This window comes from Coregonus clupeaformis, chromosome 23 (genome assembly GCF_020615455.1).
Source record: "Coregonus clupeaformis isolate EN_2021a chromosome 23, ASM2061545v1, whole genome shotgun sequence".
Classification (NCBI taxonomy): Eukaryota; Metazoa; Chordata; class Actinopteri; order Salmoniformes; family Salmonidae; genus Coregonus; species Coregonus clupeaformis.
In genome coordinates, this window is record NC_059214.1 from 32817737 (window position 1) to 32834751 (window position 17015).

General features: G+C 44.7%; 1 protein-coding gene across 1 annotated transcript; it reads right to left on the reverse strand.

Moving 5' to 3' along the window:
* Positions 1 to 1666: 1666 nt before the first annotated feature.
* LOC123481757 (nectin-3-like) lies at positions 1667 to 16681 on the reverse strand. The gene is made up of 10 exons (XM_045206674.1): positions 15734 to 16681; positions 14456 to 14528; positions 13028 to 13375; positions 5144 to 5449; positions 3784 to 3886; positions 3066 to 3220; positions 2399 to 2501; positions 2242 to 2284; positions 2064 to 2141; positions 1667 to 1951 (listed from the first exon to the last, which is right to left on the reverse strand). The coding sequence occupies exons 2-9, from the start codon at positions 14508 to 14510 to the stop codon at positions 2106 to 2108; spliced, it is 1149 nt and encodes a 382-aa protein (XP_045062609.1). The 5' UTR covers positions 14511 to 14528; positions 15734 to 16681; the 3' UTR covers positions 1667 to 1951; positions 2064 to 2105.
* Positions 16682 to 17015: the final 334 nt, after the last annotated feature.

A 17015-nucleotide genomic window follows, 5' to 3' on the forward strand; every position in this document is an offset into this window, starting at 1 on the left:
CTGAATTTTATCATGCAGCAAGCTACTTCGCATCAAAAAAGTAACTAGTAAACTAGTCCTCAGCATGCCTGATTTCAATGAGAAAGTCATTGACCGCTTTGCTGCATTGAATTAGAGAAGAGAACAGTTTCAGTACAAGTAATGTAGCCTCTCTCTCTCTTTGTCCCTCCCTGTCTGTCTCTTTAACACACACACGCCCAAATCAGTTCACAGTTGATGTTGTTTAAAATAGTTATTTTTCATTTAAAAAAAAGTAAAACTTTTTTTTTTACAAATCTATACAATTGGCCAGAATATGGTTGTTCATATTTACAAATCTATACAATTGGCCAGAATATGGTTGTTCATTTTTACAAAGCCATACAGATAGCTGTGTTTACCTTTTCTAGAAATTATTTTCAAATTCTGTTTTCAGGCAAAATGTCTATCACTGTTCATTTTCACAAATCTATACAAGAGGGCAGAATATGGAAGTCTATAAAAATTTCCTATTACCAATAACTTGCATCAATGTTTTCAGTAGCCTCTATCAAAAGCTCCTGCTTGCTTGTTGTGAATTATGCTCAGGTGCACATATTTCCAATTCAACCATGAGGACTTTTTGAAGCAAGTAATGTGTATATCAGTATTGACTTATATGCTGCCCCTGTCTTCATGTTGTTGCTGGACATATCTTTTTAAAAATGTGTGTAGGTCACCTAAATCATCAGAAAAATTGCCCCCCCTGAGAATTTTTTCAGGAGCCGCCACTGATTGTAACTACTAATGTAGTGAAAATAACTGCATTGTAACTACTAATGTAGTGACAATACCTGCATTGTAACTACTAATGTAGTGAAAATAACTGCATTGTAACTACTAATGTAGTGAAAATAACTGCATTGTAACTACTAATGTAGTGAAAATAACTGCATTGTAACTACTAATGTAGTGAAAATAACTGCATTGTAACTACTAATGTAGTGAAAATAACTGCATTGTAACTACTAATGTAGTGAAAATACCTGCATTCTAACTACCTACAGTAACTACTGGTGGACAAAAAATGCAATGCTACACTAATGCTAGGCTAAAACAACAAATCGTAGGGGTTAATCAGGGATAGGGTTAATGCGTGGATAGGGCTGTGGCAGTCATCAACCGGTGATTGTCAAGCAAATAACTGCCGGTCTCACGGTTATTGACAGTAATTGACCGTGAATTAACATAAACACATTTAGCATCTCCTGGCTTATACACATAGCCTACAAGACACTGATGCAGACCTTTGGAACATCTACATTTAAAAAAGTCAAATAAATCCATGTAATATAGCCTACACCTTCACAATAAATACATTATTTATTTTAGACAGGTCTAAAGAAACCTGATATGTAGAAAATGTAGTCTATTACAGAAGAAGAGAATAGCATACTCTGAGTTGTCCTTATGTTAGGTCCTGATCTGGCTATGCCATATGGCTGTGGGCTACACTAGTTCAAATACTTATTTTCCACCATAATTTGCAAATAAATTCATAAAAAATCCTACAATGTGATTTTCTGGATTTTTTTTCCTCAATTTGTCTGTCATAGTTGACGTGTACCTATGATGAAAATTACAGGCCTCTCTCGTCTTTTTAAGTGGGAGAACTTGCACAATTGGTGGCTGACTAAATACTTTTTTCCCCCACTGTACATACAGGAGAGTTGTTGTTCCCGCTGAAGAAACAAAGCCCCTCCACCATGACAAGGCAGTCCACAAGAGAAGCTGTGGTGGAGGAGGGGCAGAGCCGAGGTTTCTAATGTCACAGTGAATACTGCTAGGGTCTCTGTTCATTAGATGGTTGGAGAATGTGCCTCTTCTTTGCAAATGGTTAGAACAATGGAGAATGTGCAGACAGGAAATCTTCCCACACCCATTGCATGTCTGAGATTCTTCTGGCATCTGCTCTCAGCCTGTACAGTGATTTCTTTAAAATAGAACAATAAATATACCTCATGAATAGACAATAGCTCCAACAAAATATATTTTTTGTAATATTTCAAAATATAAAAAAATAAATCATAATGTGTGTTCCTTACATCATGATACTTCGTCCTTATCCGCCTTCCTGGTTTGGAGTGTTAGAACCCAGACGTCCCAGGTTCATCTTCCTCAACCTTGTCATCAGACATTATAACAGTATTATTACATAGCAAAAAGTGGCTGATGTGATAGGGTAATCACGCAACAATGGTGGACTTTAACATAGTCACATACCTGTGGGGGTGCCTGGAACTGGTGATTGGCCATGATTGAATTCCTTGGATATCGTCCAGAAAAAAATATAATATGAATTTGAGCCAATCATCAAGTGAAAATGAAATGTTTTCATAATGCAAAATGATGTTCATAATATTACAGTAGTTGATATTACCAAGGACACTGTCCGTATTTCCTCCAGTACCATACGAGTGCAGCCGCAGTAACAATCAGACATAGAATGACAATGAGTAGAACCCAACAGGCAGCAGAGGTCTCTATGAGGAGAGAGGGGATACAGTTAATATAGGAAACAGTCTGTATTTACAATTACATATAATTGTGTTGACCTAACAAGCATCATGGCTCTGATGCAAACACTTTCCTGCAGAAAGCAAAGAGATAATACTAAGTAATAAGACATGTACATATGCAGTAAGAGATAAGTGTGTATCATGACCATCTTAGTTAGTGGTTATACAGTACCTTCCTGTAGAAAGGGGAATGAGGACATAAGTCTGATAATAACACATGCAGTGTAAGATAAGTGAGCATCTGCCTCAACATTGTTATCCATGCTACATCACATTTCTCATAACCTCATATATGTGTTTTATGTGTATGCCAGTAATGCCTGTATTGTTGCCAGACAAATTTCCCTACGGGACAATAAAGTATTCAGTAAAGTACTCAATCAAGCAAGCAAGCAATCAACCAATCGCATAACAATTATATGCAACTTATAAAACAGTATAAGCAACCAGTTAAGCAACCAGTATGAATACTGTGTGTGTGTGTGTGTGTGTGTGTGTGTGTGTATGTCTCTCTCAGGTGCTTCTCACCAGAGGATGTGTGTACATAGAGGGAGCCAGTTGCTCGTCCGTAGGGGTTGGAGGCCTCACAGACATAGAGACCATTCAGCTCAGAGCTGAGACCGATGAGGTGCAGTATGTCTCCCTCTGCTCTCACTGAAGACACAGGCCATGGTTGGACCACTCTGGAAGAGAGAGAGAGGAGAAGAGGGGCTGAGTGTGTGACTGTGTATGTGTGTGTCTGTGTGTGTGTGTGTGTGGACGTGTTTAACTATACCTGTGTTGGTCCCCACAAGGTCAAATGCTATTTCTAGTGGGTTTAGGGTTAAGGTTAGAATTAGTGTTAGGGTTAGAATTAGGTTTAGGAGATTGGGTTAGTTTTAGTGTTAGGGTTAGGAGCTTGGGTTAGGTTTAGGGTTAGTTTTTTTGGTTAATAGTAGGGTACGGGTTAATGTTAGGTTTAGGGTTAGGGAAGATAGGATCTTGAATGTGACTGAATTGTATGTCCCCACATGGTTAGATGCGCAATACTTTGTGTGTGTGTGTTTGTTCGCGTGTGTGCGCGCGCGCGTGTGTGTGTATATGTGTGTGTGTGAAAGACAAATGCATGATTTGACTGCCAGCAAAATTCAACAACTGTCCTTTAGACATGAACATACTGAAGCTTCAAGCTCATTTATATTGCATGTCTTAACAAGTGTACCTAACATTTAAACTGGATTGAACTAGTTTACATATGAGTGAGTACCTGCTCCAGGTGTAGTTGGGTTGTGGGTTGCCGTCTGCTACACATAGGAAGAATGTGGCTTTAGAGGCCTCACTAAGGGTGATGTTCACTGACTGAGGTGGATCTATATGAGAGAGAGAGAGAGAGAGAGAGAGAGAGAGAGAGAGAGAGAGAGAGAGAGAGAGAGAGAGAGAGAGAGAGAGAGAGAGAGAGAGAGAGAGAGAGAGAGAGAGAGAGAGAGAGAGAGAGAGAGAGAGAGAGAGAGAGAGAGAGATGAGAGAGAGAGAGAGAGAGAGAGAGAGAGAGGAAGTCAGTGACTTAGCAGTGTGGAGCCAGGACAACATCTCCCTCAACATTAATTAGACCAAGGTGCTGATCGTGGACTATGGGAGAAAGAGGGGAGAGCATGCCTCCATCCACATTGACGGGGCTGTTGTGGAGCGGGTCGAGACCTTTAAGTTATTTAGTGTCCACATCAGTAAGGACTTAACATGGTCCACACTCACCCACACAGCCCTGAAGAGAATGGGTCTTCAGATCCTCAAAGAATTATACAGCTGCACCATCGAAAACATATTTTCTGAGTGCATCAACGCCTGGTATGGCAATTGCATCGCCCTTGACCAAAAAGCGCTACAAAGGGTGGAACTAATAGGTGTTAATAAAAGGTGGAACTAATAGGTGTTATTCAAAGGGTTCTCCTATGGGGACAGCCGAAAAAACATATTTGGTTCTAGGATAGCACGTTATTATCTAAGAGTGTATGGACAGACAGGGACTGTTTAGAGGGACTACTAGGCTATAGCCAGTGAAGACAGTGAGAGTCTATACTTACAGTGGATGTCTATGGTCTGTGACAGTGATAGTGGAATTTACATTTACAGTGGATACCGATAGTGTAGGACAGTAGTAGTGGAGTATATACTTACAGTGTCTGTCTATAGTGTAGGACAGTGGTAGTTTAGTATATATTTACAGTGTCTGTCTATAGTGTAGGACAGTAGTAGTAGAATGTATTTACAGTGTCTGTCTATAGTGTAGGACAGTAGTAGTAGAATATATTTACAGTGGATGTCTATAGTGTAGGACAGTATTAGTAGAATATATTTACAGTGTCTGTCTATAGTGTAGGACAGTGGTAGTATAATATATTTACAGTGTCTGTCTATAGTGTAGGATAGTAGTAGTAGAATATATTTACAGTGGATGTCTATTGTGTAGGACAGTAGTATTAGAATATATTTACAGTGTCTGTCTATAGTGTAGGACAGTGGTAGTATAATATATTTACAGTGTCTGTCTATAGTGTAGGACAGTAGTAGTAGAATATATTTACAGTGTCTGTTTATAGTGTAGGACAGTGGTAGTAGAAGACACTTACAGTGGATGTTTATGGTGTAGTTGTAGCTCCTTTCTGTTGCCAGGGCAGACTGGTTGACCACACACTGGACCTGCTGCTGATTGGCTGCTCTGGTTGGCACCCCGAGCAGGTGGCTGAGTACTGTGGTAGTTCCATTGGCGTGCTGGGTGGAGTTTGTCATTGTCCTCAACAAACTGCCGAATGTACCTGAAATCCACTTCACTTCTGCCTGTGGCTTGGCACCAGCAGCCACACAGGTTGCCAAGACAACCTCATCCTCCCCAATGACAGGAGGAACATCAACTGTCACACTCACTACTGGAGGAGCTATGACCAGAAAACAAACAAACAGAGAACAGAAAACATGAACAAGTCACTCATTATTTTGTTTCCCATGTAGCTCAGTTGGTAGAGCATGGCACTTGCAACGCCAGGGTTGTGGGTTTGATTCCCACGGGGGACCAGTATAAAAATGTATGCACTCACTAACTGTAAGTCGTTCTGGATAAGTGCGTCTGCTAAATAACTACAATGTAATTATAAATGTGGAACTATATGTGAAAAACAACCAAAACACACACAGCCTGTCATGTGAAACTTATCCAAATGCTCATGTTACATGACCAACAAACCCTACCATGTTTTCTATCTGGCCAATTGCAATATACATCATTAGTAGCTACACATTTACTGTATTGGAGGTTTGGGCAAATTCGGTTTTAACAGGTTTTAGCTCACCCTGATGATCGGTACCTGCACCTGAGGTATTAGGTTTCACACATCACAAAAGCTGTTTTTCATTTTCAGCAGTTCCATTGAAAAGCCTTCACAGCCCAGTGATTATGCCGTTAAGGGATGCTGTATATATTCCAAATGTGGAACTATACATAAAAAAACAACCAAAACACACACAGCCCGTCATGTGAAACTTATCCAAATGCTCATGGTACATGACCAAACTTGAAATAAACCATGTTCTCTATCTGGCCAATTGCAATATACATTATTAGTAGCTACACATTGACTGTATTGGAGGTTTGGGCAAATCCGGTTTTAACAGGTTTTAGCTCACCCTGATGAGAGGCTCACCACCTAGAACCTAGAACCCTCTATGCAAGGTTCTTCCATAGAATTAGGAATTAGAATATGATCTCTATGGGTTCCTGATAGATTCCCCTGTAAATGGTTCTGCCTAGAACCCTCTATAAATAATAACATATATTTTTAAATGTTTTATTGCCACATAAACAAGATAATTGCAGTGAAATGCGTTGTTTTACAGGGTCAGCCATAGTAGTACAGCACCCCTGAAGCAAATTAGGGTTAAGTGCCCATTTTTTTTATTTCTAAGACATTCTAAGGTTGGTACTGCCACAACCCTACCCCCAACCCCATCAAAGTTGCCCATCCCTGCTCTACTCAGAATAAATTACACAATCACACTCAATTCTCATTATTAACACCAACTCCTGAATCAACACTAGAAATGTTACACTGAAAAATCCACACTGCTGGTGTCACGATTCAGACAGACGACCAGGGGACCACAATTGCGTCACACCAGAAAGTTTATTAAACTTAAGGGAAAAGGGAAGTAGGGAGTGAATGAAGGCTCCAGGGGTAACAGGGATCCCGTCCAATGCGCTGGGTCTGTGCCCCCCCAGTGGCAGCGATGCGTCCTATGAAGCCGGTGGTGGGTGGTCCAGAAGTCCTGGGGGGGAGACACAGACACAACAGGGCGGAATGAAACCAGGCAGCAGTACAGTTCAAGGGAAATCCAAAATACGTAGTAGCAAGGCAGAAGGCTGGTCAGAGTTACCGGGATTGAAGAGTAGTCAGGAGTCGTAATGGCAGAAGCAGGTCTGGATCTCCTGAGGCAGAAGAGTATCCAAAAAACAGGCAGGTCCGGGGTCACAAAACCAGGGTGAGCCAGAAGCGCGAGCAAACAGGTTCCGGGTGTGAGCTTTGCAGACGATCTGACACCGGAGAGCTGAAAGACAGGGCCTTAAATACTGGGAGAGGTTAGTGGGTAATGCAGCGCAGCTGGCAGAGTAATTAGAGCCGAGCAGAGCAGGGACAGGTGGAGCTAGTTAGGCTGAGTAGAGAGAGGGAGGTGAGCAGAGTGGAAGATAGTGGAAACAAATTAAGGTGATAACCCGGTGGAGTGAGAGGGCTCATGACAGAACCCCCCAAGGGACGGCCCCAGAAGTCCCAAGAGCAACACCACGCCGGGCGGGAGGAGGGGAGCCGGAGGAGGGCTAGAACTCCTCCGAACGGTCCGAGTGAACGTCCTCATCCTCGGAGGAAGCTGGAGGGCCGTGGTCGGGAGATGGGACAGGTCCCGAGACAGGATCAGGCACAGGACAGGAAGCCGAGCGGGCCGGACGGTTAGGGACCCCTCTGGGGCGGCCCCTACGGATTGCAGGTTGATCAGGATGCCGTTGGTGGAAAGCGGTGATGAGAGTCCTATCCACAATCCGACTAGCTGGCACCCAGGTCCTTTCCTCAGGTCCATAGCCCTCCCAGTCAATGAGGTACTGGAGACCCCTACCCCTCCGTCTGGACCGAAGCAGGCGGCGGACGGTGTAAACCAGGCCACCATCGACGAGCCGTGGAGGAGGAGGACCAGGCGCAGCAGGGACCAGCGGACTCTCATGGATGGGCTTAATCTTAGACACATGGAAAGTGGGGTGCACCCTCAGGGAATTAGGCAGTTGGAGCCGGACAGCAGTTGGGCTAATCACTCTTATGATAGGGAATGGGCCAATGAACCGAGGTGCCAGCTTCTGCGACTCCACCCTGAGTGGCAGGTTCTTCGATGACAACCACACCCTTTGACCAACATGGTAGGTGGGAGCAGGAATTCTCCGACGGTTGGCCCCGGTAGTGTAGCTGGCAACGGACCTGAGGAGTGTGGCTCGGGCTTGTGACCAGGTGCGGCGACATCGACGGGCAAAAGCAAGTGCAGATGGGCAAGTAACCTCCTCCTCCTGGCTGGCAAATAGAGGAGGCTGGTATCCATAAACACATTGGAAAGGGGACATACCGATGGCAGAGCAGGTCAGAGAATTGTGTGCGTACTCCACCCATGTCAATTGCTGCGACCAGGAGTGGGGGTTGCGTGAAGTCATGCATCGCAGTGCCTTCTCGAGCTCCTGATTAGCCCGCTCTGACTGCCCATTGGATTGGGGATGGAATCCGGAAGTCAGACTGACTGTGGCTCCCAGCAGGTGACAGAACTCCTTCCAAAAAGCGGAGGAGAATTGTGGACCACGGTCAGAAACAACATCCCTTGGCAGTCCGTGGATCCGGAAGACGTGTTCCAGGACCACCTGGGCGGTCTCCTTGGCGGTTGGGAGCTTGGGGAGGGGAATGAAGTGTGCCATCTTGCTGAAACGGTCAACGATGGTGAGAATGACGGTCATGCCACTTGAAGGGGGGCAGCCCCGTGACAAAGTCAAGGGCGATGTGAGACCAGGGACGTCTGGGCACAGGCAGGGGCTGCAGCAATCCGGCTGGGGGCTGGCAGGACGACTTGTGTTGGTTGCAGATGGGGCAGGCTTGGACGAATTCCCGTACATCCTTCCTCAGAGAGGGCCACCAGAACCTCTGGGCGAGCAGGTTGTAAGTGCGGGTGGAGCCAGGGTGACAAGCTAGGCGGGAGTCATGTCCCCACTGAATGACCTGGGACCTCAGGTCTTCGGGGACAAAAAGGCGGTCAGCTGGGCAAGTGCTGGGACCTGGCTGGTTACGGAGAGCCTCCAGCACCTGTTCCTCAACAGCCCAGGTCAGAGCTGCAACGATGCAGGGACTTGGCAGAATCGACACAGGATCCTTGGAGGGGTTGTCATCCTTCTGGAATTGACGGGAGAGGGCGTCTGGCTTGGTGTTGCGTGATCCAGGCCGGTATGACAGAGTGAAATTAAACCTGGTGAAGAACAGGGCCCAGCGGGACTGCCTGGAGTTCAACCGTTTGGCCGTGCGGATGTACTCCAAGTTCTTATGATCGGTCCAAACGAGAAATGGAATGGTGGACCCCTCCAGCCAGTGACGCCACTCCTCCAAGGCAAGCTTCACAGCCAGCAGCTCACGGTTCCCTATGTCGTAATTGCACTCAGAGGGGGACAACCGACGTGAGAGAAAGGCACAGGGATGGAGCTTCCTATCCTCCGCAGCCCACTGAGAAATCACAGCACCAACTCCCACATCCGAGGCGTCCACCTCCACAATGAATTGCCGGTCCACATCAGGCATCTGGAGGATGGGAGCGGAGGTGAACCTCACCTTGAGGGTACTGAAGGCCTTGTCGGCTGCTGGGGTCCAGGTGAAGGGTTGCTTGGTGCTGGTTAGAGCAGTGAGAGGGGCAGCAACGGTACTGTAGTTCCGGATAAACTTCCTATAGAAGTTAGCAAACCCCAGAAACTGTTGCAGCTTCTTTCTGTTCTCCGGAACTGGCCATGAAGTGACTGCTGATACTTTGGCAGGATCCATTTGGATACTTCCTTCTGCCACTATGTACCCCAGGAAGGCCACTGTCTTGACGTGAAACTCACATTTCTCTGCCTTGGCGTAGAGGGAATTCTCCAGAAGACGATGAAGGACTTGCTGGACATGGCGGGTGTGTTCAGACAGGTTTCTGGAGTAAATTAAGATGTCATCCAGGTAAACGAAGACAAACTTGTTTAACATGTCCCGCAGTACATCATTCACTAGAGCCTGGAACACAGCAGGAGCATTGGTGAGGCCAAAAGGCATAACCAGATACTCGTAGTGGCCTGTTGGTGTATTGAATGCGGTTTTCCATTCATCTCCCTCCCGGATCCGCACTAGGTGGTAAGCGTTTCTGAGATCCAACTTGGTAAAAACAGTGGCTCCCTGGAGCAACTCAAAAGCAGAGGTGAGCAGAGGCAGAGGGTAACGGTTTTTCACTGTGATGTCGTTGAGTCCCCTGTAGTCGATGCAGGGGCGAAGAGATCCGTCCTTCTTCCCCACAAAGAAGAAGCCAGCACCAGCAGGAGATGAAGATGAACGGATTAATCCTGCGGACAGAGAGCCATTGATGTAGTCCTCCATGGACTTTCTTTCAGGAGCAGACAACGAATAAAGACGACCCCTTGGAGGAGCTGTTCCAGGGAGGAGGTCGATAGCACAGTCGTACGGTCGGTGAGGGGGCAGAGATGTGGCTCTTGCTTTGTTAAACACCTCTCTGAGACCATGGTAGCATTCTGGGACATTGGAGAGGTCAGGAGCGGAGTTAGTAGGTACTGGCCGAGGGGTGAGTGCGGCAGCAAGCAGGCAGGTTCGGTGGCAGTCCTCTCCCCACTCCCTGATCACCCCGGTCACCCAGTCGAGCTGAGGGTTGTGCCGGCGGAGCCATGGGTAACCCAGGATGAGGGGTTGGCCTGGAGAGGGGAGCAGGTGAAACTGGATAGTTTCTTGATGGTTTCCCGGACAGACCCATCGAGACCGGGGCCGTGACATGAGTGACCGATCCGAGTAAGTGTCCGTCCAGTGCCCGGGCAGGAATAGGAGGTGTCAAACGGAGGTTCTCCAGTCCCAGTTGGCGTGCCAGCTTGATGTCCATTATGTTGGCTTCGGCGCCAGAATCCACCAGAGCAGCCAGGGTGTGAGTTGAGTCAGAGAGGCGGAGGTGAACTTGCAGCAGGGGTTTGCGGTCGGAGGACTGGATGGTCATTGAACTCAACCGGACTCCCCCTACGCCCGGTGAGCTTCGGCCCTTTAAAGGGCAGGTTACCACACGATGTCCATCACCTCCACAATAGAGGCAGAGGTTTGAGGTGAAGCGGCGCTGGCGCTCTGCAGGAGTGAGGGAGGCTCGCCCAATCTCCATAGGCTCAGACTGATCAAGCTGACCTGGGTGAGTGGCAGTAGATGACAGGAGCCCAGTCGGATCTCTCCGAATGCCGGTAGTAGGTGGACCTTGGCGCCCCCTCTCACGACGACGGGTCTGTATCCTTCTGTCGATCCTGACAGTCAGTGCGATGGCTTCATCAAGAGTGGAAGGCAGTTCATGGGAGACCAACTCGTCCTTGATATAGTCAGCCAAACTATGGAAGAACGCGTCCACCAACGATGGTGTGTTCCAAGAACTTCGTCTAGCCAGGGTTCGGAAGTCGATGGAATGGTCTGCGACTGTACGTCTGCCTTGTCGAATACTGAACAGTTCACGAGACGCCTCTGCGGTGGGTGAATCCAGGTCAAACACCTTCAGCATCTCCTCAGCAAACAGGTCGAAGGTTGCACATGCGGGGGTTTGACGTTCGAACTCTGCTGTTCCCCAGAGTCGAGCTCGGCCCGTCAGGTGAGTGATGGCATACCCAACTTTAGCCCCCTCCGTGGCGAAGGTCCTTGGCTGCAAGGAGAACTGAAGTCGGCAGCTAGTCAGGAATGGCCGGACCTGGGTTGAATCGCCGTTGAACCGCTCGGGGTTTCCAATCTTGGGTTCCGGAGCAGCGGCTGCAATGACCGGGGCAGGTAACTCGGGGGGCTGGGCTGGTGGGCAGACTGGCTGGGGTAAGGTTGGTGAGGAGTTGAATGATCATGGCGAGTTGTTGTTGCTGCTGCTGGAACTGCTGCTCATGGGTTTCCATGTCGGGGAAAGTGTGCGCTGAGTCCATAATGGTCAGATCGTACTGTCACGATTCAGACAGACGACCAGGGGACCACAATTGCGTCACACCAGAAAGTTTATTAAACTTAAGGGAAAAGGGGAAGTAGGGAGTGAATGAAGGCTCCAGGGGTAACAGGGATCCCGTCCAATGCGCTGGGTCTGTGCCCCCCCAGTGGCAGCGATCGTCCTATGAAGCCGGTGGTGGGTGGTCCAGAAGTCCTGGGGGGAGACACAGACACAACAGGGCGGAATGAAACCAGGCAGCAGTACAGTTCAAGGGAAATCCAAAATACGTAGTAGCAAGGCAGAAGGCTGGTCAGAGTTACCGGGATTGAAGAGTAGTCAGGAGTCGTAATGGCAGAAGCAGGTCTGGATCTCCTGAGGCAGAAGAGTATCCAAAAAACAGGCAGGTCCGGGGTCACAAAACCAGGGTGAGCCAGAAGCGCGAGCAAACAGGTTCCGGGTGTGAGCTTTGCAGACGATCTGACACCGGAGAGCTGAAAGACAGGGCCTTAAATACTGGGAGAGGTTAGTGGGTAATGCAGCGCAGCTGGCAGAGTAATTAGAGCCGAGCAGAGCAGGGACAGGTGGAGCTAGTTAGGCTGAGTAGAGAGAGGGAGGTGAGCAGAGTGGAAGATAGTGGAAACAAATTAAGGTGGTAACCCGGTGGAGTGAGAGGGCTCATGACAGCTGGTTCACTCATACTTCAATCTATTCTCCCACTCCCTGCTCAATACAATTACAAAATATCATTTATGTCAGTATTGTATTTGTAAAATGATTAAGGGAATCATTGCACAAATCATATTCACAAATATTCTCATATACTGTAGGTACAGTTTTAAACATATTTAAACATTTATCAGATTACTGGAACTCCTGATGTTAAAGTTTAAACAATTAGATAAACACTAATGCTCATGCACTATTTAAAAGTAAGAAAAAAATTACAATAAAGATTTCTATGTGGAAACCTTCTTGCCTTTCAAAGAATCAGCAAATAACAATTTCTTCCAAAAACAGATCTTAGGATAAAAAAAGGTTATAGGTCGAATCGTATCCCTCTGGAAAGAACCCCTTTGGCACCCTTTTTTCTAAATATAGAGAAGATGGATGTTCCTTGGCAAAGTAAAACCTGTAGATGAGGGCTCTGCTCTTGCTTAAATAATGAACCTTCCAACTATTTAGCTTTCTAGTATTGATTATCACAAACAGTCTTTCTACACTGTCAAAAGTAGAAACAGTGATACAAAGAGTGAAGGAAGAGTTCTTACCAAGCACAGTCAGAGGAATCTCTGTATTGTATGGTCCACTGGGGAAAACACTGAAGATACATGTGAAGGTGCCTTCATCCAACAGTCTGACAGCTGTTATTCTAATAGATCCAAGGTTTTCTGATGGGTTTCCAATAAACTGGACTCTACCTTTCAATCCATTTGGTGCAATAAAGTTAGTAACCCCATTGGGATAAATCAGCAGAAAATTATGGTTCTGTGTTTCTTCCAAAGTACTTTTCTGCCATGTTATCTGTTCGAGGTCCTCGGTTGTCTCTATCAGTCTGCAGGATAAGTCCACATCCTCCCCCTGTACCACAGTCCTGCTTCCTTCAATCACCTGTATACCTGAAGAGAAAACACAAGCCAAAAAAACTGTCCAAAAGATACCTGTAGAATAGATGCTTATGAACTCTAATAAACAGAGATGTTACCTAAACACACAGATAAGACCATGATTTGTATTTAGCTGTGCTTATGAACTATGATATCCTATTGATATTGAATTGTGGTTATTGCAATAACAAATGTGCCAATTTCTCAATATTTGACACAATGCACATTTGGGCAGCCATAGTCAGAGGAGATGGCTAAAGCACATACTGATCTGGGTCCAGTCTAGTCTGAAACCACTTAGTGAATATGTTATTAGAATAATAAGCCAAAAGCCCTGACTCTATCCCTACACTTATTCTAGAGTAAGATATTCAATACATTCCCAGATACTTGGGCATGCTCAGCATGTCTCAAAACATACTGAGTTAAAAACATAGTAAACATATTGAGTTAAAAACATAGTAAACATACTGAGTTAAAAACATAGCAAACATACTGAGTTAAAAACATAGTAAACGTACTGAGTTAAAAACATAGTAAACATACTGAGTTAAAAACATAGTAAACATACTGAGTTAAAAAAACATAGTGAACATACTGAGTTAAAAACATAGTAAACATACTGAGTTAAAAACATAGTAAACATACTGAGTAAAAAACATAGTAAACATACTGAGTTAAAAACATAGTAAATATACTGAGTTAAAAACATAGTAAACATACTGAGTTAAACACATAGTAAACATAATGAGTTAAAAACATAGTAAACATACTGAGTTAAACACATAGTAAACATACTGAGTTAAAAACATAGTAAACATACTGAGTTAAAAACATAGTAAACATACTGAGTTAAAAACCATAGTAAACATACTGAGTTATAAACATAGTAAACATACTGAGTTAAAAACATAGTAAACATACTGAGCTGATGTGTGTGCCTTATTGTACCCTAAAAGGACCAGGACTACAATTTAATGGTGGGATTGTGTGTTTGGTGGGTGTTATTTTCTGCCTGGTATTAATAAGAAAAAAGTGACAAAAACATGAGCGTAATAATATGACATTTGATGACGTCAATTGAAAACCTACTTTCTGTGTCCTTCTGGATGATGAGTAGAATCACACAGCACAGCTTCTGTAACATGCTTTGCTCTTCTCATTGCTAGGGTCATAGGGGAAATGTAATTATGGAATTGTATTACATTTTGAGATTGCCGTTTGTAATAATGAGGACCTATTCATTGTTTATGCAAAACAGTTATGTAGGCTATCTCAAATGTAAAATAATGTTGAATGCAATGCAATTTATTCGAGCAATGGTCTGCAATCACCACTCTTTGATGGAGACTATGCACATCTTGCAAAGTAGCTGTTCGGATTTTCCGGTATTTAGCCCTCCGAAAAGGCTCACCAGGAAGCACACAATGTCATGACTCGTGTTTTGTCCTTAATTTTATTTTAAATCAAATGACCACAGGTCATAAACCTGAATTACAACAAACAAATAATGACCATATATTACTCAAATATATAATGTAAATATTATTCAAATAATATAATCATAATGTAAATAATGAAAATCAAATAAGCCTACAACACCATCAAAAATGTGGCAAATCTGGTTTAAAACAGCATTGGCTACATCACCCAGAATGCCTAGTGCCAGAGGAGCATGCGCACAGCGACTCCGCCGTTGCCACGGATGCTGCCACAGGACACAGAACCATGCCACCACATGCCTCGTCCAAAGGACCCACCCACACACGCAACACAATGCGGCGCTCCACCATGGATCACCGAACCAAACCACCGCCACCAGAAACCAGCAGAGTGCTCCGAACAATCAGCACAACACAAATGGCTGATAATGATAGCCTAATTCTATACAGCATCTGTTTAGCTGAGCTACCGCACCCAGCGAGCTACAAGTTACTCTCCGCCAACTAACACCGACACAGTGAGGTAAACGTTCAGTGCTCAAACATATAAGTGACTTAAACATTAATGCTAGACTGTGAGTAGTTCGCAGTTACATACCAACGGGCTGTGTGCTCCTGATGATTGTCTGCCGTGAAATGATTACCAGGTGCCATAATTTAAGTCTCTAGTGAAGCTGTGCATGCGCACATAACATAACATATCCGAGCGTCTAAGAAACTTAAAGAAATCACTCGTTCCCCATTTAATTGAACACATCAGACCCATTTGCTTCTCTTTTATCTATTTATATATATATATTTTTTCCTGAGTGAGCTAGAAGTCTCAACAGTAGCCTACACCTTATTACAAAAATAAACCAACAGTTCTATATTGGTCAGTAGTATTGAAACCAAACAGATGAATCTGTAAATTTAATAGGCCACTAACCTGTGATGAATGTAAGTTCCTCTGCTGAAGTAGTTGAGACATTAGTTTTTTGCTGTTTGTGCTGACAGACAAATGTCCTGCTGCTCCTGTAGGAAACAGTTATTGAGTAAGCCACAGCAGCTATTGCAACATGGGGTGGATCATGGATGAGACAGTCTAGTCTCCACCCCACTCGTAGAATCCTGGCTTTTCATAAGCTGTGGACTACCTCTTCGAAAGCCAATACCACTACTGGTTATGAAACATACCCATAGGCCTCATTACAAACAAGAATGATGGGAACAACTGCTAATCGTCTAACAGACGTTCTCTGATGCAAGTTTGGGGATTGCAACAAAACTGGGGTTTTCCCTGACTTCCTTCCCCTAGAGTGGTCTAACAGCTACTGTTCACTACAGCGCCTGGTCACCACAGATATTGAATTATTTTTCATTTCACTGAAGAACGAAATGCATGCCCCACTCAGTATAGTATAGGTTTAATAAGCATCCAACCAATCAGCATGTGTGAATAACACCAACACAAAGAAATGTACGGACTAGTACTGTACACACACACCAACCACTACCACCCCTAAACCCACACACCTGTCTCTTCTTGTTGATAAAAAGGCAGGTGTGCATACTAGGTTAATCTTTAGGAATGTTTTAACTTGATAAGATTTCATGTATTTTGGAAGATGGGGTTGGGAGGAAATTGAGGCTAACACAGTTGATGGTTCTGGAGGGAATGAATCTGCCTTGAATCCCCATGTGGTCTATAAGAGCCACTCCCATATCATCAATCAAGCAGACAGAGCACAGCCACAAAGACCCCACAGGCAACAGCTTGTCCCTGTGTTTCTAGTTCCAAGGCTGAAATCAAAACAGATCTAATGTTATTTGTCACATGCGCCAAATACAACCGGTTTAGACCTTACAGTGAAATCCTTACTTACAAGCCCTTAACCAACAAGGCAATTTTAAGAAAAATAAGTGAAGTAAAAAATAAAATAACAAACAATTTAAAGAGCAGCAGTAAAATAACAGTAGCGATGCTATATACAGGGGGTACCAGTACAGGGGGTACTAACCTGTGTGGGGGCACAGGTTAGTCAATACAAGGACTTCACAGTGCACTAACCAAAGCAAGGCCTTGAGTAAACGTTGAACATGGCATGACATAACAGTCTCTTTCTAACCTGCATTCTAACTATTAATTTAGTGAAAAGATTAACATTGTAACTAGACCTGCATTGTAACTACTAATGTAGTGAAAATACCTGCATTCTAATTACTAATGT

What these genes read in the sequence shown, in the direction of transcription:
- LOC123481757 (XM_045206674.1), bottom strand. Translation starts at nt 14,510, where the DNA reads ATGTTACAGAAGCTGTGCTGTGTGATTCTACTCATCATCCAGAAGGAC. An exon ending in GATTCCTCTGACTGTGCTTG is followed by an intron (nt 5,450 to 13,027) that starts GTAAGAACTCTT and finishes TTCTGGTCATAG; the next exon opens with CTCCTCCAGTAGTGAGTGTG. An exon ending in AAATACGGACAGTGTCCTTG is followed by an intron (nt 2,285 to 2,398) that starts GTAATATCAACT and finishes ACGATATCCAAG; the next exon opens with GAATTCAATCATGGCCAATC.